Consider the following 27,684-nt stretch of genomic DNA (forward strand, 5'->3'; position numbering starts at 1 on the left):
GGAACCTCCATACTATTTTCCACAGTGGCTGCACCAATTGACATTCCCACCAACAGTGTAGGAGGGTTCCCTTAAGAAAATCTGCTTTAAGACAGAACACTGGGATGGGGCCCCAGAGATAGTGCCCCAGAGGAGGCAGCCTGGGGCAGACATCTAGGATTTGGGGAAGAGAAAGAGACAGGATTCTATGTTTAGGTACTCTGCAGGGAGACATTATCGCTTCCTCCGGGAGCGTCCCTCACTCACCAACACTGTAGCTTCATCAGCCTCGGCAGGACTGTGCTTTGTAGAGGTCCTTTCAGAACTTAAAAAGGTGATGGCTTCACCCGGGTTATCATGATTCCAATCGACGCACCTGGACATTTGCTTTGTCGGCATTTATCTGCTCTGTAATCTTAAGGGCTAAATTCTTTCTATATTAGCAGGTATTGTTTTGTCTTTTCATATGTGCTGCTTTTTTTTTTTAAGAGGGTTACTTTTTTAATATATAAATTTACTTATTTATTTATTTATTTTGGCTCCGTTGGGTCTTTGTCGCTGCGCATGGGCTTTCTGTAGTTGCGTCGAGTGGGGGCTACTCTTCATTGCGGTGTGCGGGCTTCTCATTGCGGTTCTTCTCATTGCGGTGGCTTCTCGTCTTGCAGATCATGGGGCTCTAGGCGCGCAGGCTTCAGTAGGTGTGGCACGCGGGCTCAGTAGATGTGGCTCACGGGCTCTAGAGCGCAGGCTCAGTAGTTGTGGCGCACAGGCTTAGTTGCTCTGCGCCATGTGGGATCTTCCCGGACCAGGGCTTGAACCTGTGTCCCCTGCATTGGCAGGCGGATTCTTAACCACTGCGCTACCAGGGAAGTCCCTAATATGTGCTTCTTAACCAGGGGTGTACATCAGAATTACTTACGTATTTTTGTAATCCATAGGTTACTCATACTTTTTTAGTTTCACCTAATGTCCTTTATCTGTTCCGGATCCTATTGATAATATCTCATTATATTTAGTTGTGTGTCACATTAGGCTCCTCTTTGATAACGTTGTAGATTTTGAAGAATCTTGCTCAGATATATTGTAGGCTACCCCTCTGTTAATTATCTGATGTTTTTGTCACAATTAGATGAAGCTTTGGGATTTATATGTATTTTTTATTTTAAAAATGTATCCATCCCAGCTGTATGCCACAGATTCTGAGTCAGTGGATCTAAGATAGAGCTCAGGCATCTGTTTTTTTAAACAAGTCCAAGGGTTTAATCTGATCAAGAGTCACTGATTTAGAGCAGTGTTTCTCCACGATGGATGATTTTGTCCACCCAGAGTTTGTCTGGAAGTGGTCTGGAGGCGTGTTTGACAGTCACAACTCAGGGGCTACTGGGGAGGGATGCTACCAACATCAAATGAGCAGATGGTAAACATGGCACTGCCCAGGACAGCCTCCCATGACAAAGAATTATCTGGCCCCCAATTCCAACGATTGCAAAGGTGATAAATCCTGATTTAGTCGATAAAAGATACCGAAAGACATTTTTAGTTCTACTGTTTCTATTAATTCCTTCTTTGTGTCCAACAAAACAACTTTATAACCTTTTTATTTTTATATCTATAGCAACCATATCAAAAGATAGGAGAAGGTACTATTATTTCCATCTTTTAAGACAGGAACCTAAGGTCCAGAAAGAGCTTGCCCAGGACCCCAAGGTCCCAGGGACACCACCTCTTGAAACTGGCTTTTCCATCCCCCGCTCTGTGAGAAAAGTGATAGTATCCATCTGATCGCCGTTGCATCCCCCCCTCCGTATTCTAGCATATGTGAACCCTCAGTAACTGTGTGTTAAATAAGTATTGATGAATCCCTAGCCTATGTTGTGCACCTTGTTGAGGATATTTTCTATTTCAAATTCTAAGTCAAAAATAGTAATTAAATCCTTTAAGTGTCTCACTATGGATTTTTGCAATTGTCACCTGATTTTTTGTGGAAGCCTTGAATCTATAGTGTTCTGGTTAATTTTTTTTTTTTTTTGCGGTACGCGGGCCTCTCACTGTTGTGGCCTCTCCCGTTGCGGAGCACAGGCTCCGGACGCGTAGGCTCAGCGGCCATGGCTCACGGGCCCAGCCGCTCCGTGGCATGTGGGATCTTCCCGGACCGGGGCACGAACCCGCGTCCCCTGCATCGGCAGGCGGACTCTCAACCACTGTGCCACCAGGGAAACCCCTGTTCTGGTTAATTTAATGAGGAATGAATTGTTTTGGCCCATTTGGTTTTTTGGTTAATTTGAAAATTTATTGGAAAACCTTTTCTCTTTCAACCCCTACTTTTGAAACACTTTCTAAAATGTCTTAGTGCTGTTTTCCGCCTTACTGAGCATTTGAAACAGAATCTAATTCTCTGCGTCAAGATCTTTCAGGATTCTGGCTTTACCCTACTTAACCCCAAGTGACACTCTCCAGTCATGAAGACGTAAAAAGAGTGACTTATCCAGTATTGCCCTACTAATGACTTCCCCGGCTCCAAATACAGTGATCCTTCTATCATACCCCATGAGGAAGATGGGCTGAAATGTTTATTAGCCAGAAACACATTCTAAAAGCTGCTCTTTTAATTCAATCCCAAAGAGGACTTTTGGAGGGAGGGAAAAGGACAGCTTTCTCGTAAAAGACAAATGCAAACCAGGAGAAAGAATCCCATGAATTGAGGGGTTTAATAAATGGCTGTTTAATAATTACGATAAAATTTCTTTAGACTTCTTTTATGTGTATTTTTTGACGGTACATTAGCAATAACCACATCATCTTGTTAAAGGCGTTATTTCTTTTAAGTCTTCTTAGCAGCTCTAGGAGGTGGGTACCTAATGATCACCATTTTATAGCTCTTGAGGCTGATGAGAGCCAATATTTATCGGGTACCATCTGTGTACCAGGTACTGTTCTAGGCACTTAAATGTAATCATTCATGTACCTCTCATAACTTCCTTGTGAGATAGGTTTTTACAGATAAAGCAGTTGAGTCACTGAGAGGTAAATTGACTTCACTAAATTCTGAAGGCTGGGAAGTAATCAATCCTAGATCAAACTCCTACCTTTCTGTTGCAGAGTAGACACCTAACCATAATGTCTTTCCAGAAATCGTACACTCTTCGAATATGTGCCCCCATCCCCCACTCCAGTGAGTCCTCTGCATCCCACGTTCATCTACCGGGGATGTTACTGTAGCGATGTCACTGTTTCGTGCTTGGTACCACAGCAGTACTCAAGACAGAAATTTCGATTGTGACCCCCTGGTAGAAAGTGGCTTATTAGTCATGGCTTGTCCACTAACAATGATGGGAGTCCCATAGCTATTCAGGCAGACCCCTTAAGGAAAACTCAACCCTGCCTCTCCTGAATGGGAGGACTTTGTCACCAGGCTCGAGTTCCACCGACACCAGCAGATCCTAGACCTAAAAGTGGGAGATCCCAGGAAGCGCTGCTATACCCACTTCAGGGTGAAACCCCATCCTCAGAGGAGAGGGACTACAACACAGTGGGGAAGGTTGCATACCATATGTGCTGCAAAAAACACTTCTGCCTAGGCCCAACTAAGGGGTGGGTTTCAGCTTTCAGTCTATATCTCCCTCTGTGTTCTGTCTAAGATCTCTTATCCCATAAGAATAAAGTTTTGTGGTTTATTTAGGGTGGGGGAACGATGGTAACACGATACCATTTCATCGCAGACAGTTGATAAATGGTTTAGGGTAGCAGCTTAAGTTCCTTAAGCAAATCTTGACACAGTGCTGTAATTCAACAACAATGCCCAAGATTTTCCTATGAGGCCCTGTGGACTCTTTTAACCTACCCACATAGCTATGTTTTCAGCGACACTGTGAAGTTTCCCAGATCAGCAATGCTTTACAGGAGGGGAACAGTAATCCAGAATTACAGAATAACATGGTTATAAAATCCATGCCTAATACAAACGTAGTTGCAACTAAATCATTACGTGGTCATTATCCAATAATGCCTAAGATGTCAGCGATGTGAATGTTTGCAATCTGGTTTCACCAAAGCCCTTCCTTGACTTATTTCCAGCCAAAGATTACAATCAACAATGTGACAGGGTGACAAAAGAGAAAAGGAAGGAAAGGAGGGAGGGAGGCAGGCAGGGAGGAAGGAAGGAAGGAAGGAAGGAAGGATGGAAGGGAGGGACGGAGGGAGGGAGGAAAGGAAGGAGTTGTGTTTTTTTTTCTCTCAGCTTTAAAGAGCTTACCAGATAGATCGTCAGCTGTCAGCCAACCCTTGAAAGTAGCAAATCCTTTGGCCCCTGGAAGGTTGTCTCTATGCATTGTTTCTAAAGAGTTTGTTTATTCAAAATATGTCTGCTTTGGGCATTCAGTTTCCTAAGTGAGTGCGGGCTCACGGGTAGCAGCTGAGGTCAACACTGTACACCATTTACTGAAGCTCGCTCCTTCCTGTGGTTTCTGGAAATCACCAAGTAGTCGTGACTGCAGCACAGGAGGATGTGGACGTGCTAGAATTCTTTTAAAGGCTCCCCACTTGGCTTACAGAGAATTAGAGACACGGAGGCCTGTTTGCCTCTGTTGGTGCACATTAGAAATAAATTTGGGCATTCAGCTTAAAGAACTCGCTAACGGCACAAGATGCACAAAGACATGCTATTCTGTGTTTCGTGCAGCCTTTGTGAGCCTGGCCAGGCAAGGGGGGTTATCAAAAGAAATATGTAAATAATGCAACCTGCTTTACAAAGGAAAAGAGAAGGAAATTAATCCAAAACATCCGTGGCATAATACTATTTTCTGCCCTCAGCTTTTCTCTTTATAACTTGAGACGCACGGCCTAACAGTCCAGTGCAAACGATATCGTGCTCAAAAAAACGCCAGACCCAGGGCATCCTTCAGTCCCTAGGAAAGAACGCCGAATCAAGTCTTCAGCCTCCCGCACAATATTATTATTAAATCTAACGTGATCATAGCCAAATCTTTGGCTTGGGCACAATCCCCCATTCTCCCTCCTTTTCTTTTTTTGGGGGGGGAAGGGGGGAAGCATTGGGAGGGCCAAGCCAATCAAAGTTAAAATAAAGTCTCTTTCTAGCAAGACTACTGTCTATAACATGTTGTTCCTTATAGAAAGTGGGATATGGTGGCATTTGCTTGATTAACTTGCTCGACAAAAGTGACAGCTGCTGTGGGTGCCTGCGGATAAGCTGCACGGCGCAGTTCCGCCTTTGTACATCTGTCAGCAAAAAGGGAAGAATAAAGAGTGAAAAGAGACAAATTGGTCCCAAAAGACACTCCATTCAACTTAGGAGGTTTGCCCCATTCAGGCACTCGCTGTGCGCCTCAAGTACTGAGAGCTTATTCAATTTCATTCACTCTTTCGAATGAACCCACAAGTGTTTAATTTCTTATTCTGTCGCCTCAAAAAAAAGGAAGGGGGGGTGGAGAAGGCGGAGGGACCTTGTGGACGGAAAGCATTAATGGCAAGGCAGAGGGATCCAGCCTGCACATATTAACTCATGGCTAATTTACGGTTTAACTCTATGTGCTCAGGTCCTAGACCCATCTGAATGCTTCAACGGGGGACCTGACTCAGCCTTCTCTCCTGGCTGGTGGATCCCAAACCATCTGTAGATGTTGAGAGTACCCAGCAGGGTCAAATGAGTATCTTCTGTAAGGACAGTGGTCTGAGGTTTATGCCCTTTCCAGAGGTGGGATGACGGGCTCCCTAGGATGAGGTTTGTGTTAGCGATCTGGCAAATGTGAGGGTTTTTTCCCACTCCCAGAAAGGTAAAAAAAAAAAAAAAAAAAAGAGTCACACTCAGTGAGAAGTAGTGAGAGGGGAATATGGTTTCCAGAGATTAAAAATAAAGCAAAAGGAAAGGGCGCTATTGGGAAGCAGAGCGTAGCTGTACACGGTGAAAACACGTTAACTTTTAAAACGCAGCACTTTGTCTTTCTTTTCTTCATCTCTGATCCCCCGGCATCAGAACTTGTCTTCTGATCTCCTTTATAGGGGCAGTCCCCATGCACCCCTAAATGTTTCCTCCTAGGAGTTTGAGAAGTCTTCACCAGTCCCCCCGCCATCTTTTCTCCTGCCTTCGTGACACCGCCTTCTCTTTGAAACCCAGCACTCCTGAAGCAGCATCTGAGTATTGTCCAGTTCGTTGACTGCTTTTTGGAAACTGAATGCCGTCTCTGGCTCCTAAAAAGATCATACCCCTTCCTTATGAGAAATCATTCCCCACAGAGCCCAGGTTCACTAGGGCTGACATGGATCTAATTTTAAAACTGCTTAGAAGACTTTGGAAAAGGGTTCTGGAACCATAGAAATATAGTTGTTGGCTTTTGTTGTCTTGGAATCCCGAGGGCTCTGGACCGTGCCTCCTGGGTTGTATACGAGTATCCTGTCATCTTCTGCTGGGAAACTAGCTGTGCGGTTGAACCAGCAGCATACCGTTTGCCTATTTACCTGAATGTTTTCCATGGAATAACATGGAAGTATGTGAATGTACAGACCATGGTTTTTGTTCTGTTTTGTTTTGTTTTTTAATATTGAGAGTAGGGACTAAAACAACCTTGTCCAGAATAAAAACTCCCTGAAGTCAATGCAAATTTTCCTGCCTAAGAGCTTCAACTTTGACTTACAAAACTCTCATGAGTCATGACTTTAGAGAAAGTTTAATATGTGCAAATTATGAAATTAGCCCCTAATGTGATTAAACCAGCCCTGTTTTAAAAAGACAAAGTTGGCACTCCGCTTTATCTTTCCGTTCGGTACGTGAGTTACAATCCTTATTTTAGAGTATGATTTCTATAATCATTTCTATATGGTATGCAAATTTCTCATTCCGTTGCTTACGTCAATCTGCTTGTGAATTAATGCAGTTAACTCTCAATGCACTTCCCGTACCTAAGAAGCAGTCGGGGGGGGGGGGTGGGCAGATGCTGTTCGTGAATAATCTGATCTCAGTTCGTAGGATGAATCTCTCTCCTCCCTCTGAAGCCCTTGTATGCGTATCAGAGAATAGTTTTCAGATAAATTATTCACCCTTCTCACATGGATAATAGGTGGTAAGATGCGTCACCAAAACCAGAATTTCGTTTTCAACATAATTGAGCTTTAAGTGACTGAGATGACTTGAAAGTGTGAATTTGGATTGTAACTATACATTTTCTCAAAACAGTAGGTTCCTTTGAGAGGACGGAGGCTAAAGGCATGGGGGTCCATTTTCTCAATGCACAGGGAGGCCCAGGACTAAATCCCCAACATATCCAGGGAAAAATAGGCCCCAGAAAAAGGTATTGTTAACCGTGGTGAGTTTGTTAATGTCCAAACTGCACACCTGCCCTGGGCAGCCCAGGCAGCAGACAAGGCCTGGTTAGAAGCCGACTGGGGATTAATCACGTTGGGCTCATTATTTACATCTCTTGGAGAACGAAATAGTCTGAGAAAATCCAGGTACATAAGAGAGCTTTTTCTTTTTCCCTTAAATATCACAGTTTGCCAAAAGTTAGGTATCAGCTTCTGACGTTTGCTAAAAAAACCTCATCTAGTTAACAAAAGTCCCAAATACGAGTGTGTCCTGATTTGCCGTGATAGGTCCCGCTGGTCAGCCAGGGGGTGTTAGAACAGCTGGTGTTGGGCCCATGTTCCATCTTTCATTCAGGACTTGACCACTAGTTACATTTTATTTTATTTTTTTTACTAGTTACATTTTTATTCAATTACTCAGATGTCCAGCAGTTTTCATGTTGTGTACAGGCAAGCACAGATCTAATTTTGATACCTAAATTGGATTCTTTCTTTCAGGACAGCAGGGCTTTGGAGACTAATCAAAAGAGACAGAGGAGAAAGGTATATTTCTCTATTTGTGTACCTTAAGTTCAAAGGCGGAAGGATTTTGCAGGGAGTCATGCCTCGCTCCTCGTTTAACTTGTTATTAAATCGGGCCTGGAGTTATAGGAAAAAAACCATGTATTTGGGGAGCTCACAGGCTGCAGGATCTCTGGAGAGTCAGAAGCAGGAAAAATAGAATGAACATTAAAAGCCGATTTATTACATATGGATTACATCTCCTTTTCTCTCTTTTTCATGGAGAATGAATTCATATAAATATGCTGCTAGAGAAGTGTAAAATGGGATTTAAAAAGTAACTATGTCCTGAGGTTGTTAGAAGAATTAAATGAGTTTAATCCATATAAACTGCTTAGAATAGTGCCTGGCGCATAAAAAGTGCTCACTAAATGTTTACTCTCATTATTTTTTACTACCGTTATTGTTCGTTTTTATTAGTAATGTCACTATAGAATTTTTTTCCAAAGTGGATTCAATGGAACATTAGTACCCTGAAAGCTGTTACTAGGAGGCTCATGGAAAGTGGTTCTATAGTCAAATACAGCTGGAAAATAGGAAGCAAAGTTCAGTGGGTTTCTTTATTACAGGACTTGTCAGAGCGTTTAATATGTTAATGTAACCCTATGAGTCTGGATCACCAGTAGTATTCAGACAGAGTATACCGTGTGCATATATGCATCACAAAGACATCCACAGGCCAGGGGAAAAAATGAAAAGCTGGAAAATGTTAATGCTAGTATCACTTTTATTTCCTTTTAAAAACTTGAGATTAAATCCCTCTGGGTAGTTGCTTTGTCCTGTGTGCATTTAGCCCCACTGATAGGATAAAATAGCCAACGTTCCCCAGTAAGAGGTTCCCATTTTCCACCTCCCAAACTTTGGAGAGGAGAGCTGGAGGCCCAAGTGGGGAACATGACTTTCTGTGCATCTGGGAGGCTGCTGGTCTTTGACGCACACATGTTCTTTTCTTGTTATTGGGCATTGTTCTGTGTCTTCATGATGTTTTTGAAGTCGTCCCACAGCCTCCAATCCATAAACTTCAGAACCACCTTGGATTCAAAAGGTGAAAAGGCCTTGCTCAAAATTTCAAAACAAGTTCTGATCTTGGACAAAGAGAGCAGTAGCCTCCCTCTGCAGCTTTCCAGTCCAAGTAGATGTCACCGTTTAAATAAATAAAGAGACACAAACTCTTTGGACTGGTTCAGCTGGGCTGGGAGCCTTGAGATAAGAGGTCACTGGTGTGAGTTACTATGGTAATTGAGTAGTATCAGAGCACTAGTTTTGCTCTCATGAGCATTAAAGCACATAATAATAGGCAAACAACAGTGGTTAAAGCAAGCAGGTAGGATTACTATGTTCTTTTGTCAGAAGTATATAATGTCTTGTAGTCAGTTTTAAAGACTTCTCAACCCTCAAATCCACCCCACCGTCACCTGCTGAGTAATTTTGTATGCTTAATCTCCTGCCCTCAACTCCCAGATCTCTGCTAATTTGAGGCAAATGGGTATTTCTGACATTAAATAGGGCAGCCAGGAAGCTCTGACCTAGAAAACCTGCGTTCTGAAGCACCGAGAAAAAATATTCTTTCACCAATTTTGTTCAGGCTCTTTTGAATGACGAGGGGGGGAAAGAAAGTACCTTTCACTGCAACGGGAGGTTGCAGCCGCCCAAGGACGGGTTTTTGCAGAACAAGAAAAAAAAAAAGAAAGAAAGAAAGAAAGAAAGAAACTTGCCGAGCATCCCCGCTCCCAACTTCCCCCATAAAACTTGTCACTTCGCATTGCCATCCGCTACCCCAACAATAATCACTCCGTGCCTACTGCTAATTGCAAGCACAGCTGAGGCCCAGCGGGAGGCCCTTGCACAGTCTCAGGCCTTTCTAGGAGGCTCAATCTGTTGTATGGTACTTGTTCACACACAAAAAAACTACCAGCAAAGGCAGAAAGAGGCAGAGTCACAGGTTTCTTGTAATCCCTCCGCCTCCCCGCTGACAGCCCAGCCCTAGAAGCATTCCTGGTTTTGTCCTCCGCTTTACAAAATCTGAAGTGACCTTAAGCTACTAGCATGTCAGCTTTTGAATGTCGAGTTGCCGGCTTCTTCAGGTGCATTAAGGAGCTGGGGGTGGGGGGACTACATCTGGCTTCTGCGTGTCTGTTTGCAGCGCCCCTGGGGCGAGCTGTGGCTTCCTGTAACATGTAAAATATGAGTGTGAACTCAGGGTTCATGGCAAGGAACAGGAGGTCATGCCTCCATTCAGTTCTAAGTAAAGAAGCTGGGAGTTTGCAGATGTTTTTCTGTATGTGTAATGACACCACCTCCCTCCCCAGCCACCGAGCAACCGAGCGCCGTTTTTTGATGAAATGTGCCACAATCAGTGTGCTACTTGCAGATTTATTCATATCAATTTTTGCGATTTATATATTCAGAGACAAGATTGCTATTTCGGCAACTTTATGTTGGATGTCGTACGTTTGCATCTAGAGAAAGAGGGAAAGAAGTATGGGGAAGGGAGGGTGGGCAGAGAAAGAAAAGAAATTAAGTCTGTTCCTCGGGCCACCAGCTGGGGTGTTGTCAAGGAGACAAAGCGTCCAGCGGGAGGGTCTGTGTCCCCCTTTTGCCCAGCGGTCACTTCCTGCCCAGGCTTGGAGGTGGGAAATCTGTCGCTCCTGGCCCAGAAGAAGGCCCTTGAATGGCTACTGTGAGAGGGAGAGTGCGATTGGAGATTTGGGGGTGAGAGTCCCGTCAGTAGATGAAGCCCAGGCTACCCGAAGTAAGGTCTTCCCATCCTCCCTCGGGGTCAAGGATAGGCCCAAGAAGGTCTTTGGCATGGGCCTCCATGGGGGCCTGGTAGGGGGCACCCAGCCCTTCCTTGTCTACCTTGCCACCCTCTACGATGAGAAGGGAATTAAGCCTCCTGTGAAATTCCCGCTTGCAGAAATCAGAAATTTCTGTTTCCAGCCCAAAAAGCCTCATACTGTATTTTCACCAAAGGAAGACATTGGTCGAGCAAACACGGAGATTAATCCTCCTTAGCCTGGGGAACAAATGCTCCTCGGTGGGGCAGTGTTAATTGCCGAGCTGGGTGCAAAGATCATTTGGACGCATTTAAGAAATACATGATTTTTATTAGTATAACTGTTCCATGTAGGAGTTATTTCTCAGCAAAGGGCAAAAGCTTTGCCTGCCTCGCTTTATTAGCCTAATTCTACTTAATTGTTTCCTAAAATAGGGGCTTCCCGAACACGCATTCCAAACCTTAATAAGTCTGTTGCGGGGTAGGGTGGGGGAGTGATTCTGCATGGGGGAGCCGCTGCCCTTTTGGGCAGAGGGAACCGGGGTCTCGGGGCTGAGTGCTGCTTGATCAAATCTGTGCGTGGAACATCAGGGGGCGGGAAGGGGATGGGGGAGTCTCCGTGAAAACATATGAGGTGACGCATCACGCAGTGTGAAAAATGCATCCTTTCTTGTTGTTTGGACCCAGTCCTCCATGAGGATTCTCAGTTCTCATCTCTGGGCTTCATTTAATTCTCTTTCACAGATTTAGAAATGTTGGCCCCGTGGCATGTTTTAAATAAACCCAATAAGTGACTGAGCAAATGCTACCAGATACGTTCTTTGTTCTGCAGTCGCAGAACTCGGCCTTGAGAAATTGTCTCAGCCCTGGGATTAACTGAAATGCCCCTGTTCCTCATGCACGTAATTTTTTGGCTTTTTGTGAAACGCGGTTGGATGTTCCACATTAGAATATGTACCTTGCTACCTAGCCGTGCTTTCTTTAGCAAAGTTTCCTATTCAGTAAGGGAGCAATTTTGCATTTCCCTTCTTTTTGTTTTGATTGTGGTAAACCAAGCATAACGTAAAATCGACGATCAGGTTAACCATTTCAGAGGGTGCAGTTCAGTGGTGTTAAGTGCGTTCACACTGTTGTGCAACCACTTTCTAGAACCCTTTAAGTCTTGCAAAACTGAAACTCTATAGCCATTAGACAGTAACTCCCCATTTCCTCCACCCCACCCCCTGGCAACCACCATTCTTTGTTCTATGAATTTGACTATTCTAGACACCTTATGTAAGTGGAATCATACAATATTCGTCTTTTTCAGTGGCTTATTTTACTTAGCATAATATCCTCAAGCTTCCTCCATGTGATAGCATGTGACAGGATTTCCTTCTTTTTTAAGGCTGCATAATGTTCCATTGTGTATAGATACCACCTTTTGTTTATCCATTCATCTGTCAATAGACACTTGGGTTGCTTCTGCCTTTTAGCTATTGCAAATATTGCTGCTCTGAACATGGGTGTGCAGATATCTCTTCAAGATCCTGCTTTCAGTTTCTTTGCATCTGTGCTTACAAGTGGAATTGCTGGATCTCCACCTTTTTATAACAGCACATACTCAGGTTGTGGAAATGGTGGAAGAACGGTATCTGAGTGTAAGTTGAGATCGCGTTTGCAGTTGAAAATTCCCTTTCGTGCCTCTGCTTTCCCATCCTTTGCCTTTCTGTCTTTAGGAAAATATCTATCTGTTGATCTTTGACTTAGTTTTCTCATTCAGAGGTGGTAAACTTTCCAGCAATATCTTAGGAGTATTAGGAAAGCAAGCCTTTTGGATATGATCACATCTCCTTGCAGGTGACCATCCACCATATTGAGACATATTGGGCAGGATACAAGAGGATTTGTTACTTCTTGGATTTCATACAGTCTGATTGATTCAGAAGCGACGAACTTGTTTCTGGTCTGGCTTTGGGTAGCTTGGAAAGCTTACTGAGATTGTCAACAGCTTCCTCAAACCATTAAAAAAACAAACAAACAAACAAACAAAAACAGAGAATGTGCCTTCCAGAGAGAGAGAGACCCCAGTATAGCCTGTATAAGCTAAGCTTTGTATTAAACTCTCCTGCTTGATTTACTTTCAGAAAGGATCCTTCAGGACTCTTACTTCCCTTGTATTTTCTCCCAGGCACCTAAAAGTGATAGTAATGACTTGGTTAGAAGGCTGCAATGCGTTAAATCAGGAGTCCAAGTACGCAGTCATCATTTTGATCGTCCATTTGAAATATCATTGCTAAAGACACTTGTTGCTGGATATTTCTCCAGGTTTAGAGAGTTGAAATTTCGTCTTGAAGAGATAACTGCTTATTTTAGTAAAAGAATATTAAGGTATCATTTAGGCTCTTTCTAAGGAGGTTAAAAATAAAATTGCTAAAAAAATAAAAATAATAAAATAAAATAAAATAGCTCCCAAATGTGAAATTCTACACGTTCCTATAGAAGAAGCAAACATTTTAAGCAGTAGCAATTTAAATCAAAGTTTTTCTAAAAATTATTTCGTTTGCACTATCTCTTCCTTATGAGAAGAAGCTAAAGGCAAAGAGTTGTGGGTGCTTTTCACACCAGGTTGTAGATTACCACAGTCTCTGGAACCACGGTTTCAGCAAGGAGCCTCTGACTTCCTCCTCAGTGTTGATTGCATCAGACTTTCAGGGGGATGCTGTCCAGAGTTTAGAACCTTGAAAAGCCACGGCACTAAGACAGCTTCATAAAGATTTCAATGAAATGGTTTTTAGGCAACCAGAGAATTAATGTTTTTTTTAAAAAAAACCCAGCCTCTACTAAAAAGGACACTTGAGATAGCCTGGAAGGTTATTCTGATTATCTATACCCTCTGATTTTGGTGTCGGTTATCTTCGGTGTCTTTGTGCTTTTAGCTGGGCGTCCTGAAGCTGTGACTGGAAATACCCATTTCTAGGAGCAATTGTTTTGGTGGATCATATCCTGAATTACAGTAACACTCAAGTAAGGCAAAAGATTGCATCTTTCAACTGCGTATCCATTTTTTAAGGTACTCAGATGATATGCCCCCTTAGAAAGGCATATCAGCTCCCTTGGGGAGCTCTGACAAACCCCGAAACTTGCGTGCAGTCTTTCGTTTGTGCCCACTTGGCACAGATGTCTTGAACGTGCCAAGGTTTCTTTGTCAAGCCCTCTCTGAATCCGGATTAGAACACCAAATACAACCAGATTGCTGGTGATCCTTAGCCCTAAAGAGATCTGTGAAGCTGTGGAATTGCAGCTCAGGCTAACGAAGCTGTGGGGACTTTGGTAGAAGTGTGGAGAAACCCCTGATGAAGTTTTTCACATGCTCTTAAATTACCCAAATTGTAAGGAAGAAATATGCATTGAAAGTTTCAAATGTAAAAGATTTCATTACAGTATTTCAATACAGCCATTTACATAGGTTGTGGGTTTTTTTCCCCCTAACTAATAATAACCCACTTTTGTCACAAAAAGCAAAATGAAGAACTTAGTCACATGGGTGTGGTCAAAGTATTATCTTCCTCTTTGCCTCCTTGCCAACAAATAAAATGTCCTTTCTTCATTAGACAGTCGAGGCCAGGTGCTGAGGCAATTTCTCTGCTGTGTGGCTGTGTTGAGCTGGAGAAAGGGTACTTTCCAAAGAGGAGATAAAAATCTTCCAGGTTTCACTGTGTTTCTTCAGTCCAGAAATTCAGGTTGGTTACCAAGAGGTTACAAATTACCTTTTTGCTCAGATCTTTTTTGAAGAATGGAAGCTGCTTAGAAAGCTTTGCACAACCTTGAAGAGCTCGCACTTAGGGAGATACTCTTTCTTATTCGTGAAGCAGGGTAGGATAGCGGGGCTAAAATAGTAACAGGTAACACTCAGTATGTGCCCGGCGCTATTGTAAGCACACCACACACATTAACTCATTTAATCCCCACAACAACCCTAAATGGTTTTTATTATCATCCCCATTTAGCAGATGAGAAAACTGAGGCACAGGGAGGTTAAGGGATTTATCAAGATTCAAACACAGGACAGGCCTGATTCAAGTCTATTCTCCGAGCCACTAGGCTGTACCGCCTCTCAGCCTCTTGAGTCCAGGTTCCATCTCTTGCTAGCTGCTAGAACACTTTACTTCTCTGAGCCTCAGTTTCCTCATCTGTGAAGCAAGACTACAGATGATAATAAAGACTCAACTATTTACACTTTAGTCATGAACTGCCCAGGCATTGAGAGCTTTGCCTCCCTGGCATATATAGCATGAACATGCCAGTTTCAAAGGAAATATATATTTGCAAATAAGCCAACCATAAGACTCAGGTCCTTGTGAATTTCAGCTATCATTCATGCTCAGGATATATTGGACTGAGTCACAGGTTTTTGTTTTTTATAAATTTATTTATTTATTTTTGGCTGTGTTGGGTCTTCGTTGCTGCACTCGAGCTTTCTCTAGTTGAGGCGAGAGGGGGCTACTCTTCGTTGTGGTGCGCGGGCTTCTCATTGTGGTGGCTTCTCTTGTTGCGGAGCATGGGCTCTAGGAGCGCAGGCTTCAGTAGTTGTGGCTCACAGGCTCTAGAGCACAGGCTCAGTAGTCGTGGTGCATGGGCTTAGTTGCTCCATGGCATGTGGGATCCTCCCGGACCAGGGCTCGAACCTGTGTCCCTGCATTTGCAGGTGGACTCCCAACCATTGCGCCACCAGGTAAGTCCCTGAGTCACAGTTTTTAATCAAAGAAAGTGTGTGAAGATGTGTGTTTGTGCATGGTGCAGTTATTGGTCCTTAGGTGAAATACCAAATTTTCTAAAAGCTCATTTTCACTATATTGGACTAAATATTACCTTCCATTGTAGGCACGGGGCAGCATGTCTTGTTCAGAAGGTGTGTGTATGTGCGTGTGTTTTGCTAAAAGTGACACACTGCAGTACGCATGTTAGACTTCAATAAAATGTTTCTTTAAAGAAAAAAGCAACACAGGAAGAACTGAGTTTTGCACTAAACTATTTTCATTGGATTTGTGACTCTGCCTAAAATTTCTCTTCTAGCACTTCTGGTGACATCTTTAATTACACATGAAACTGAATTTCCCCAAGGTTCTATTTTACTCTCCCTGTTCACAGAAAATGTTAAAACTTATAATGGATAATTTTTCAGAAATGAAATTTTTATCAATGTCATAACTTTTGTATCTCCAAAACTCTGTTAGGAAAGTTCAATTCATTGTGACCAAGGCAATATTTCTAGTTGTATTTCTCACTGAAAACTCAAACTACCCACAGTGAGAATTTTCTTTTAGTAGCAATTGCTGAGTTACCAACCTAAGAGAAAGTAAGAAGAGATTAGGTAGGGCTACGGGGGAAATTAAAAATACGTTGATGCTAACACAACATTGTAAATCAACTATACTCCAATAAAAAAATTGTTTTAATTAAAAAACCATATATATATATATGTTGGAATATATATATTTTTTTTCAAACAATAAACAAATGGGGTAAAATGTTAACAATAGGTGAATCTGGGTAAAGGGTATATGGGTATCATTTATACTACTTTATTTTTACAACTTTTCTAAGTTTTAAAGTATTTCTAAGTAAAACAGAATATGCATATTATATAATAAATATATTTTCTGATTAATAAAACAAATACATTGATGCTACCTAAGAAATGGCACCTCTCATCCCCATCCAACTTTCTAATCACTTCCCTTAAGAGTCAGCAATGATTGTCTCTCATCCATTAGTTCTTTAAGGCTGTTGAGTGGTTTTCCGTGGGAAAACCCCTGACTCCCCTCCCTCTGCCTAGTGACTTTCTAAGCTCATAAAAAAGTAGAATCTTTTCAACACCAGGCCAAGCTTGGGCTCTGAGGGAGACAGATCCAAGAGCATTATCCTACCCACACACTTGTCCTTTGAGACGTTCAGAGCTGAATGACTTTGCTGAAAAGGCACCTGGAAGCTAGAGCTGTTTCTATATAAACAAGCCACTGCTTTTTAAAATTATTGAGCTGAATGTGACAGCTCATACAGATGTAGTGGTAAATAACCAACTTGAAGCCTGTCCCACTGCTTACTAGTTGTGTGACCACAGGCTACTTATTTAACTTACCTATGCCCCTTTTTCTCATCTACAAAACAGGGCTGTTAATAATATTGAAACTCTATTGTTTGTTTGTTTGGTTTTTTAATTTTATTTTTTATTGAAGTATAGTTGATTTACAATGTTGTGTTAATTTGTGCTGTACAGCAGTGACTCAGTTTTATACACACACACACACACACACACACACACACACACACACATTCTTTTTTATATTCTTTTCCATTATGGTTTATCCCAGGACATTGAATATAGTTCCCTGTGCTCTACAGTGGGACCTTGTTGTCCATCCATTCTATACGTAATAATTTGCATCTGAATGTGTATGTATGTGTGTATTAGGAATCCTGTACAAAATAGGACTTTGTTAAAAACTGAGACTCTATAAAGTCCTATGGAATGGTATTGTCTGATGGGGGGGTTGTGTAAGTTACGCGGGTATGTTACCCTTGTAATTAATGAGTATGGAAACACATTGAGTAGTTCTGTCTCCTTTTCAGCCTCTGTCCCTTGTTTTCATTGCCACTCAGGTATGCGATGTGGCTGGCTCCAAAAACAAATGAATCATTAACAGTAAGGTCCCTTTAGGACGTTGAATTAACATCAAGATAGGGGTGGGAGTAGGGAATTTAGACTCATCTAGGTGGCTGTGATGACAGAGGCATAAAGGCAGAAGCAATCACTGGAGTAACTCTCTATCCTGCTGATGAGGGATTATCCAAATCCAAGTGAAAGTCCATTTTCTGGGAACCCTATAGTGTCCCATGAGGTGTGCAGTATTCATCCTGTCTCACAATCCTGCAGCACTTCCCAAGGATAAAATTCCCAGGGGCAACAGTGAACCCAAGGCTGGGGGACTAGGGAGAGGTGAATGATTCACTTCTCAGTTGCAAAATTTAAGGAGGAGCCAGAAAATATGGTAATCAAATACATATTTTAATATGTTAAAAAAATCAAAATGAATGCAAAAAATCCATGATGAACAAAATACTAAAATGTTCATTAAAGGCAGCATCCGATCCTGCACTTGCAAGACCCTGCCTCACCCGCCTCACCCCAGTCCTAGCTGTAGTGAGCCCCTCCATGACAGAGAGACATGTTGTGTGTAACGATTCTTCTGCATGAAGTCAGCGTAGTTGCAGGGCAGAATGTGTGGCCCCATTATCGGCAAGTTAATTTCTACTAGAAATGGATCAAGAAAATTCTTCTGTACGGTATATTACAAGGATACCTGTTATGTTTTTGAGAGTAATAATAACAACAGTGGCTAAATTTTATTGAGTGCCTACTATGTGACAGTCACTATGCTAGGCACTTTACATAATTACCTCTTTTAACACTCACAGTAATCCTATGAAGTAAGTGTTAACCCCAAGAGAAGACTAGGGGTCAGAAAGTTAAGTAGCTTGCTTGAGTTTATCCAGCTAATAAGTAGCCAGCCCAAGCTGAAGCTGTAATTTATCCACACAGGGTTTGAAAAATCACTCGTTATTTGTCTGAATCCTTTGAATCCAGTATATAAATCTAGGTCAGGATAGTTTTAAATGTGTGGAATGCACCCAGGATGGTTTTCTAGGTTTGGGTGATGATCTAACACAAACAACTTTACAGTGGAATTACTTTGAGCTAGTCGTGTGTCCTGTAAGACTTATGCGTATGATTCCAGAGATATTCCAATAGGAATAATTTCTTCCACCATGGCATGCCTTTCTCTGGTCACTTGCTCTGCTTTCTTCCTTGTTTTGTGGTATTTCTTGGGTTGAGAAAGAGAGAGAAAAAGAGGAGAGAGATGAGGTTAATGGTGATGATGATGAAGATGGTGGTGGTGACGGTGATGGGAGAATTGTGACGATGCTGGTGGTGGTGGTGGTCTTGGTAGTAGCTAACATATATTGAGGCCTTATTATGTGCCAGGTACTGTGATGTGAGCTTTATTAACATTAATTCATTTAGTATCAAAAAGCCTATGAAAGGCTGATTAATTCCCATTTTCTGATTGAGAAAATGAGTCTCTGAGAATATAAGTAACTTGCCCAAGATCACAAACCTAGGCAAAAGAGAGGTAAGGCCTGTGCTCTCAACAACTATGATGGAAGAAAGGGAGGGAGGGAGCGAGGGAGGGAAGGGAGGGAAGGAAAGGAATTAAATGGCACAGTTTTAGATCACCCTTCCAGGTTCTCTTCTTTTGCATTCAATTAAAAAAAATTTTTTTTTTATTGAAGTATAGTTGATTTACAATGTCATGTTAGTTTCAGGTGATTTTAACTACCCAAGAAGTTCCTGCAGGCCATAGCTATGATGGGCGTCCTTTTGGCTTCCAACTCTAACACCTTCACAGAATTATCCCCAGAGAACATACTTTAGAGGTACCCAGGGTACTGGGGATTTTATGTCTCTAGGGCTTTTTTAGGCTTAAAGTAACCTTATGTAGAAAGTTTCCATTAATATACCTGAATTAAGGGCAGGCAGCAAAGGAGTCATGAGTATACTTAAATACTTAGTATATGTCATCAGCTCACAATTCTTATTTCTAAGGGTTTAGAGTGCATTTTACCAAAATTTTAGTGCCCAGGTATCAGGCTGTCTCTGGAAAAGGCATATCTGAACCAGAGACAAAACAAAGTGGGGAGAACTTAAAATGTTTGATGAATTTCCTCTTTTGAAGAATCATAACAAATCTACTGTATTAGCATCGATCTCAAATAAAGCAAACCTGATTAACAAGCACTGTGAACTGACTGTTATAACAACTGGCTTTCTGGAAGGGAGAATGCCCCGGTTTGTGGCATTTGCCAATTTCCATAGGGTAAAACCCCCCCACTAAGGCCTATTTCTAGATATCAGTGTGATACCCCCGAATGTACAGTTGGGAAGTGATGCACAAGATCAGCTCTCGTGTCCAGTGCATTATTACGCCCTCCGAGGGAGGAGTCATTAGGTGATCAGCTTTTTCACTCCAGTGCCTAATCCTGGAAAACTGCCATTTCTGGACTCACTAGCTGTGTGACCTTGGGCAAGTCACTTCACCTCTCTGGGCCTTTGTTTCCTCCTCTACAAAGGAGGAGCCCTGTGAAAGATCCCCTTCACCTCTAATGTTTTAAAGTTCTAGAAGGCAGTGACTCCTGCTTTCTCCAACATCCAAGTGCCTTTAAGCGCCTTTCTGGAAAACCAAGTTAGCGCTGTGCTTCATCCAAGAGTGCCTCCAATTTCATCTACTGAGCATAAGGTTTGGAAAGGCGTGACTTACTCCCTTTTGCCTCTTGAAATGTGTAGCCAATGGGGCATCATACATTTTTTACACTTCTTTTGCTAGATGTGAGATCCAGGAGAAAAAGCATGGATGTTCCAGGGCTTTCTTGTTCTCCTGGGGTGGGAATCTGTGAGCGTGATGCGCTGATCCATCCATCGCTACATGCATTTCCTACCGCCCTACCCTTTCAACAGCAGAGAAAGAGTATTGATAGCAGTCTACCTTTCCCTTTTTACTTTTTAATAGCCAAAAGCCATTTACAAGAATGGGAATTACTTACATAAAATGGGGGCTGGGGGGAGTTCGTTATTTTTTTCCCCTGAAAGGTGGCATATCTCTCAGCAAAGAAAAAAAGGCATGTTGCACAAGGCTTGCTGGCAGTGATAGAAGCCAGCGCTGGTTTGCCCGTTGTCACAGCCAAAGCAAAATGCCACCTCTGCCTAGAAGCCAGAGTGCCACATTCCTCTTTTGTGTCCCTGAGATGCACTCATCATGGGGTCCTGGTCTTGTAGGTTTGGCCAGGTGGTCACCCAGGTTCCTTTGAAGGTCATTTTCCAACCCCAGGAGGTAGGAGTCGGGGGTACGGGGGCGTTGCTCATGACTCTCAAAACAGATTATTTGAGCCCCCAGATTTCATGTCAGAATAAGTCAGTAAATACGGAATTTGAGGCCTCGGGTAAACACAAGAGGTCCCCCAGCTGAGACTAAAGCAGGGCTATAGAAACACCCATGACCTAGTCGTATTCCTGTCCCTAGCCCCTTAACAAACCCAGATGCAATGACATCAAGAGCTCCAGGATCCCAAGGCAGGAGGTGCCAAAAACACCTCCAAATAATCACAACCCCCCCCAAAAAAAAGTTTCAGTGACATGTTCTCACTCCTAGAGGGGAAAACCTGTCCATGCCTGAAGCAGCTTGACCACGGCAAACACACTCCCTACGTGGAGTGAACTGCAGATCTCAAGAAAAAAATCTTTCCCCTCCCCCCCACTCCTCCTGCTCCCTTGGGGAGGGACAGAAGGTTCCTGAAACTGACAGTTTCGCCTCCGTGATCTTTAAAAGAGCAGAAGTTGGCTGTGAGGCTGCAGTGCTGCCTTGATTGGGGTAGTGTGGTCTCTGTTTGCGGCTGGGCTCCAAGGAGAGCCACAATTGGCTCTGATGAGGAAAGAGCCTAGGAACGAAAGATTGCAAAGAGGGCTTCTGAACGCCATGGCTGAGACTGTGTCGTTTCTTGCAAGGTGAAACTTGGCAGTTCTACCTTGCAAGTAAAAACCCAAATTAATTTTTTTTTTAAAGAAATTAAGTCAGAAACAAGGCTTCGGAAAAACTGTGAGTGTTAGGCATAAACTGATTTTGGATGATCTTTAGGTGAGAAAGGGTGGAGTTACCATCAGAAACATGTTTTTATTTATGCTTTTCAAATCTCCACTGGTGTGCGTGTGCGTGTGTGCGTGTGCGTGTTGGTTAACAGGAGAGTATGCAGCGTTTCAATTCTCTAACCACTTTTTTTTTTACATCTTTTCTGCGCACAGTTCATATACATGCCGTATAAATAAATATATAGGTCCATCCACACCTTTTCATTTTATTTGTAAATTGTTTGGTATAAGCGGCAATGCGTAATGAAACCTGGTGAAGTTTAAAAGATTAGATTTTTTTTTTTGTACTGACACTTCATAACACTGTTCATATGTCTCCGAGTGAGATTTATGAATATATGAGCAGTACTGCAAAATTATACCGCACCAGAGACTCCGTGCACCACAGGGGTGGCAGTCTAAAGTGACACAGCTTCAAGCATTTTTCACAGACAAGAAGCAAAATTTAACCCCCTTAAGGGGAAGTATGATTTCAACAGCTTGAAATGAGCTCATTTGTAGATGTTTTTTTTTCTCTCATCTTCCATAATTTTTTGGTGTTAAGATTAAAACAGATTGCACAGCCAACGTAAGGCCACATGAGCTGCCCAGAGTATAATTTGGCCCTTAAAGAGAAACCCTCCTTCATTGTCTTTATCCGAATGCCCCTCTAGAGTAAATGTAGGTAAACTTTGCCCTAAACTCCTAAGGCTCTCAGCCTGATTCCTAGAATTGTCCTAAGCAGACAGGGTCTGGATTTTTTCAAAAGGTAAGTAGCACGTGGCATCGATTGGTTCAGTGGAGAAGCCCCCATCGTCTTGGACACCCGAGACAATGGCGTTAGGACACAAACAGTGACTTAAATCTCAACTGAGTAACATGAACCAACAAAAAGGAGAATCAGAAGAGCAAACGGTGGTCTTTATGAATTGATTGTATATGAGGTGTGTATAGTGGAAGAGTTCTGTTTCCGATTCAAAGTCCAAACCGATCTCTTTTCGGCTGATCTGGTACCTCGTGATTTTTGCGTCAATTACTGTTCATGATCTCTGTGCTCTCAAATTCTCTTTAACCATTTTGTTTTCCTCTTGGAACAGAGCAGGGTGCTCGCACGTGGCCTGTTTCGTCTCTGTTCTTTAAATGCTCCGTGATGTGTTGGCTGGAGAACTTTTGTCTTTTTTTTCAGCAATGGTACAGCAGCTCCATGAACGTGATCTGTACCTGGCTGACGGACCGGATGGACTTACAGCTTCACATTTATCAGTTGAAAACACTAATTAGGATGGTAAAGGTAAAAGAAAACATAATGATTCTCCTTTGCAAACAGCTCACTGAAATACATTTCATTGGCAAGCTGCAGAACTTCCTTAACACAAAAAATATTAGTTTGTGTATAAAACAAGGTGATTCCTAAAACAGTATCTCAGACAAGAAAAACCGGCGAAATCACTTTGGGATGCCTGGTTAATTTATTACTCAGACATCAAAGGGAAATTTAATAAAAAGGAATTTGATAGTTTATCCAGACTGGAAAAATACTTTATGTATTTGCCATGCAAATATACTGCAAGAGCCATCACGCCCTTTGCATTAAACTTTCAAAAGCTGGCTTTCGGGTACCACTGTGCTAATCGCATCCGTTACCAATTTCATTTATGGTTTAATTAAATAAAATTTTGCCACAATTAATTTCATAGAAATATTTACCTCCGGCTCTTTCTAAATATGTCCTGTGGTCATTATCTGGATGCAAATCAATATTGTTCTTTGTAGTTAATTGAAGTAGTTTCTCTTACAATGCGTGTATACAGTCAAATGTAAAGGATCACGAAGGTGAGGTAACATACCCTGAACGTAGCTTTTTTTTCCCCCTGTTCTTGTGTGTGTGCCTTGGACTAATGATAATTATTTCAGCGTGAAATCACAGTGGTTTACATGAAATAATAAGATCACAGAAGGGGGTAAATACATTTTTGATCATTTCAGTTTCCATTTGATGCTTCACCATAGAGGGTTTTAAAACATTCGTATGCAAAAATCTCATTCAGAGCACAGTCTCTTTAAAAATATTTTAATGATAAAACGGAGATGAATTTCCATTTCTTAACAGTTTGCCGAAAGTCCCGCCCCCCCCGCCCCCGCTATTCCCCCCCCAACCCTGCCCCATTTCTTAGTCTCTTTCGGATTAGCGCCATTTTATTGAAGGTGCTCCTCTACCCCAGTGCTGACTTAAAACCAATTACTGTTCCGTTGAGTGTAATTAAGGAGAATTATTATCATATGCATTTGATCTCACAAAGAGTCCTCCCAGGGAAGGTTGCAGACAGCAGTGTACGGCAGCTCTTAAAAAAGAAATCTATGCACTTGGACTATGCACCCAGCCTAATTTTCATATATTTAAATTTCAGTTCCTTAAGGCAACCTCACTAACCATTGCCCGACCCCTTGCATTCCATTTTCTGGCTATAAATACTCTTAAGGGGAATTTTTTCTGTTTGACCCTTCCTGGGTAGACATGAAAAGAAGACATGCATTTTAGTGTGTTAGGATATCTTCCCATTACTGATTTTCAGATTTTTGTTGAGACTGTTAGAATTAGCAGTATTTTATTAAGAAAAAAATATAAGTCAGAGAGGAGGTTTCTTCTTAGCCTCTGCCAAAAACAACACAAACACGAACCACAGGCAAGGGACAGAGAAACGTCCCTGCCGAAGGAACTCCTTCACTTTTGCCAAAAGTGGGCCCAGCTTAACTAGAGCCACAGCACAGAGGGATGAAGCAGAATTCACCACCTCTTCCCTAAGTACGTTACCCAGGGGCCTCCTTCTCCGAGGCAAACTTCTAATGATAATTGCCTTTCTTTCCTGCCTCTGCATCACTTGGTTTATTCATCCATTCATTCATTATCCAGCAAGCATTTGTTCATCCAACCTTGGACAAATATTAGTTGAGCCCCTACTTGTATACTACAAGATGGAGTATTTTTTTAAAAAAATGACTCTATGTGGTCCCTGCCCTTAGACATTCAGAGTCTGGCTGGGAAACTCACAGCTCTGGAATTTGACTAGAGAGGGGAATATTCAAGTGAGTTCTGCCTTTTCCCCATCATATTCTGGCAATCAATTCTAAGTGATTGAAAAGTACAGAAAAATCGAGTAAATCATCTGGATATCTGGTCTCCACCAGACCTAGCATTTTACTCAGCCTCCTACCCTCCCCCCTCCAGGTACAGACACAGTTCCGCTAGCTACCTAGCCTTGCAGCCTCGTCCATAGTTAGGATGACCTTTGAATTTAGTGTCGAAACCAGATGACTTTGAAGAAAGAAAGAAGCTGCTACACATAATCATACTGGGACCATAGATATAAACTGGCAAAGGGAACACGTGGTCATCCCATCCATAATCTTTTATTACTGGACTTCACTGAGCTGAACAGCATTCACTAGTTAACTCTGCAGTCATTACCACATGGGACCTTCAGGAGTGGTTGACATGGTGATTGACACTAGGACTGCATCAGATGGACTCCAAAAACCAGAAATCCTAATGCAAGTGGCGTTGAAGTATGTTACCATTCCTTCTTTTGACCCCTTAACAAGTTTCCCATATCAAGAGGAGAAACAAACAGCAGAATCAGTAGCTGAAATGATATGCAGCGTGATGAGGAGAGTTGTAGTTAGAGAGGGACCTTTTTCAAAAAAATGTTTTGTGAAGTAGACAACAGGCAGATGCTTCTGGTCATGTTCCATTAACGCGAAGGGATTCCTAGAAAAACAGTCCCTGGGATACCTAAGGAAATCCAAGAGAAATCGCCTGAAGGAACAAAGAAAGAACTTGTGGTTCAGCAATACCAAACCACTGTTCTTGAAATAGAGCCAAATTTCTTCCCTGAGACCATGAAGTTGTGAACAGAATAGATACACTTCTTTCCTAAGGAGACGAGAAATGTCACATGCCCGCAACATACTGATGAGGCATTAACGCTCCATCTTCCCCCTAATTGTTGCTGCCCGTGATCGGTTTCGTATACCGACATGCATATGTCTGTCTTGTGAATGAGACAGAGGGATACGCAGTTACAAGCCTCACAAATACTAAGGACCAGACTGCAGCAGAAATCGTAAAATACCGTAATCATTTGATCCATTATTTATGTGTTATAGCCCCTCACACTGTCTATCATATGATGTGATACAAACCTAAGAGAAAGAACCAGACCAAAAAAAAAAAAGAACCAAAACAATTATGGAACATTTCCCTTTACAGAACTGAATAAACACAAGCTTATGTTCTTTGCTTTGTCTCATCTAATACAGTTTATCCTGTCACCATTTCTCATTTTCTGTCATTCAACAAATCTCAGTTTTCAGTACAAGTGAAATCTGAGCATGGTGGCTTTTCACGTGCCAGTGCATGAAGTGTGACACTTAGCTGAGGTCAGTGTTCTCACCCCCATGCTTGCCTTGTGCCCTGTCCCTCCCTTCATGGAGATGAGATCTCCCTCATCACTGCATCTTTTCCCTCCTTAGAAAACCTATAGAGATTTCCGACTGCAAGGAGTCCTGGACTCAACCTTAAACAGCAAGACCTACGAAACCATCCGGAACCGTCTCACTGTGGAGGAGGCCACAGCGTCCGTGAGCGAGGGCGGGGGTCTGCAGGGGATCAGCATGAAGGACAGCGATGAGGAAGACGAAGAGGACGATTAGAACGCTTGGGCCTCGAGTCCACTAGGCCAGAGTCTTGTAATCAATGCATGTCCTTAGTCTGTTAGTTAACCCCATTATGGAATTTTCTGTCAACTACCATGCCATGAGATGTGTACTGATGATACAACTGCCATTTTAGCTACGTGGTACCAAGATTAGCAAACGACCTTCGACTCTACGATTTCCTGAATCCATGTCTATCTGTTTACAAGCAATATGGAGCACCATTCTTTAAATACCATTTATGGAGAATACATAGCTCAGTTGCTAGGTGTACCCTGTTATCAGCAGAGTTCAGTGATCCTTCATCAGTGTGCTGTGTGCGCGTCGACGGTAAATGGATGTGAGGGCGAGTACGCCAGGTCCTTTCTTTGTTTCCCATATGTGGATGCCGGTTACTTAAAGGAGTACAATAAATGAATTTAACTAAGACACGTAGATCTGCTTTGTTTTTTGAAAAACAGAAGGCAAGTCTCCAATAACCAACTTTCAGTTCTTTCTGTTCCCCTAAAACTGAAAAATGAACCCTTGGTGTCCTTGTTAACCCATCCTTTCATTTATCCAGATAGTTACCCAAAAAAAGGATGGCTACATACCAATGGATTGATCCTCGTAATTGCCACGGCAAGGGCGATCCTATCATAACATCCAGCACAGTTCAGAGTGACTGTCTTCTATCAAAGTTCATCCTATTAAATGTTATGTTTTGCTTTTATGTTTCAATAACCGTGTATGTAAAAAAAAAAAAAAAAAAGACCTGAATATTTAAATTATGACCCTAGACTATAAATGTGTTTATAATAAGACATGGATATTTCCTTCAGTAGATTGTAACCATAATTTAAATTATTTTGTTTCACACCGTTTTTTATATCTGTCATGTACATTGCATTTTGATCTGTAACTGCGTGACCCTGGGGTCCTCTGCAGAGCTCTTTCTTTCTGTGTAGAGTAGTGGATCCATCTTGCTTTTGCCTTATATAAAGCCTACAGTTAGGAAAGTGTGGAAAACTGTGGCTTCTCAATAAATAACTGTTCACGTGTCCCAAGAATACTTTTGAGTCTTTTTTTTTCCTCTGTCTCCTTTGAAAGCCAGAACTGAAACACGCAAAGCAGGAAGACGCGGGGAAAGAGGAGGGAAGGGGTCATTTTCATAGAGTGTTCTCGAAACTGTTGGAGTGGGTAGTTTTCAAACGCTTGTCTCCACGAGAAACAGCCTAAAATTCCATTAATTCAGACACCACTAATTCAGAATCTGTGGGCATTTGGACATGTTGGACTGATTACACTTGCATTATAGGATAAATAAGGGTTTGCTAAGCAAGAGAGTAGTGTAAACGAGAGAAATGTTTCTCCTGTACGAAGAGAAGGCCAACAAACTGTTTTTAAGCACCACTTTAACAGCAGTGTTTGCATTCAAACAAAGCGTGTGCCAATTATATATGATTCTTATATATTTGTTAAAGCATTTTACAAGATTCTCTAAGACATGGAGTACTCTTTTCGCTCCCCAGTCCTTGTCAGCCGTATACTCACCTAAGTTTAAAAGAAACCAAACATTTTGGTAGCCTTACCTGTTTTATTTGTGCCTGCCACTAAATCAAGCTGAGCTTTCCTTGGGGCT

At 42.2% G+C, this 27,684-nt stretch overlaps 1 protein-coding gene across 20 annotated transcripts in view; it reads left to right on the forward strand.

Moving 5' to 3' along the window:
* Positions 1 to 27,104, forward strand: part of CADPS (calcium dependent secretion activator) — an 804,342-nt gene extending 777,238 nt beyond the window's left edge. For all 20 annotated transcript variants that reach the window (XM_060307918.1, XM_060307911.1, XM_060307913.1 and 17 more), the window contains 2 exons: positions 22,537 to 22,641; positions 25,881 to 27,104. In XM_060307918.1, the coding sequence (XP_060163901.1) occupies positions 22,537 to 22,641; positions 25,881 to 26,060 (285 nt within the window). In that variant the 3' untranslated portion in view covers positions 26,061 to 27,104. The remainder of the gene's footprint in view (positions 1 to 22,536; positions 22,642 to 25,880) is intronic.
* The last annotated feature ends 580 nt before the right edge of the window (positions 27,105 to 27,684 follow it).

The sequence above is a fragment of the Globicephala melas genome, chromosome 11 (assembly GCF_963455315.2).
Source record: "Globicephala melas chromosome 11, mGloMel1.2, whole genome shotgun sequence".
In the NCBI taxonomy this organism is placed as follows: domain Eukaryota; kingdom Metazoa; phylum Chordata; class Mammalia; order Artiodactyla; family Delphinidae; genus Globicephala; species Globicephala melas.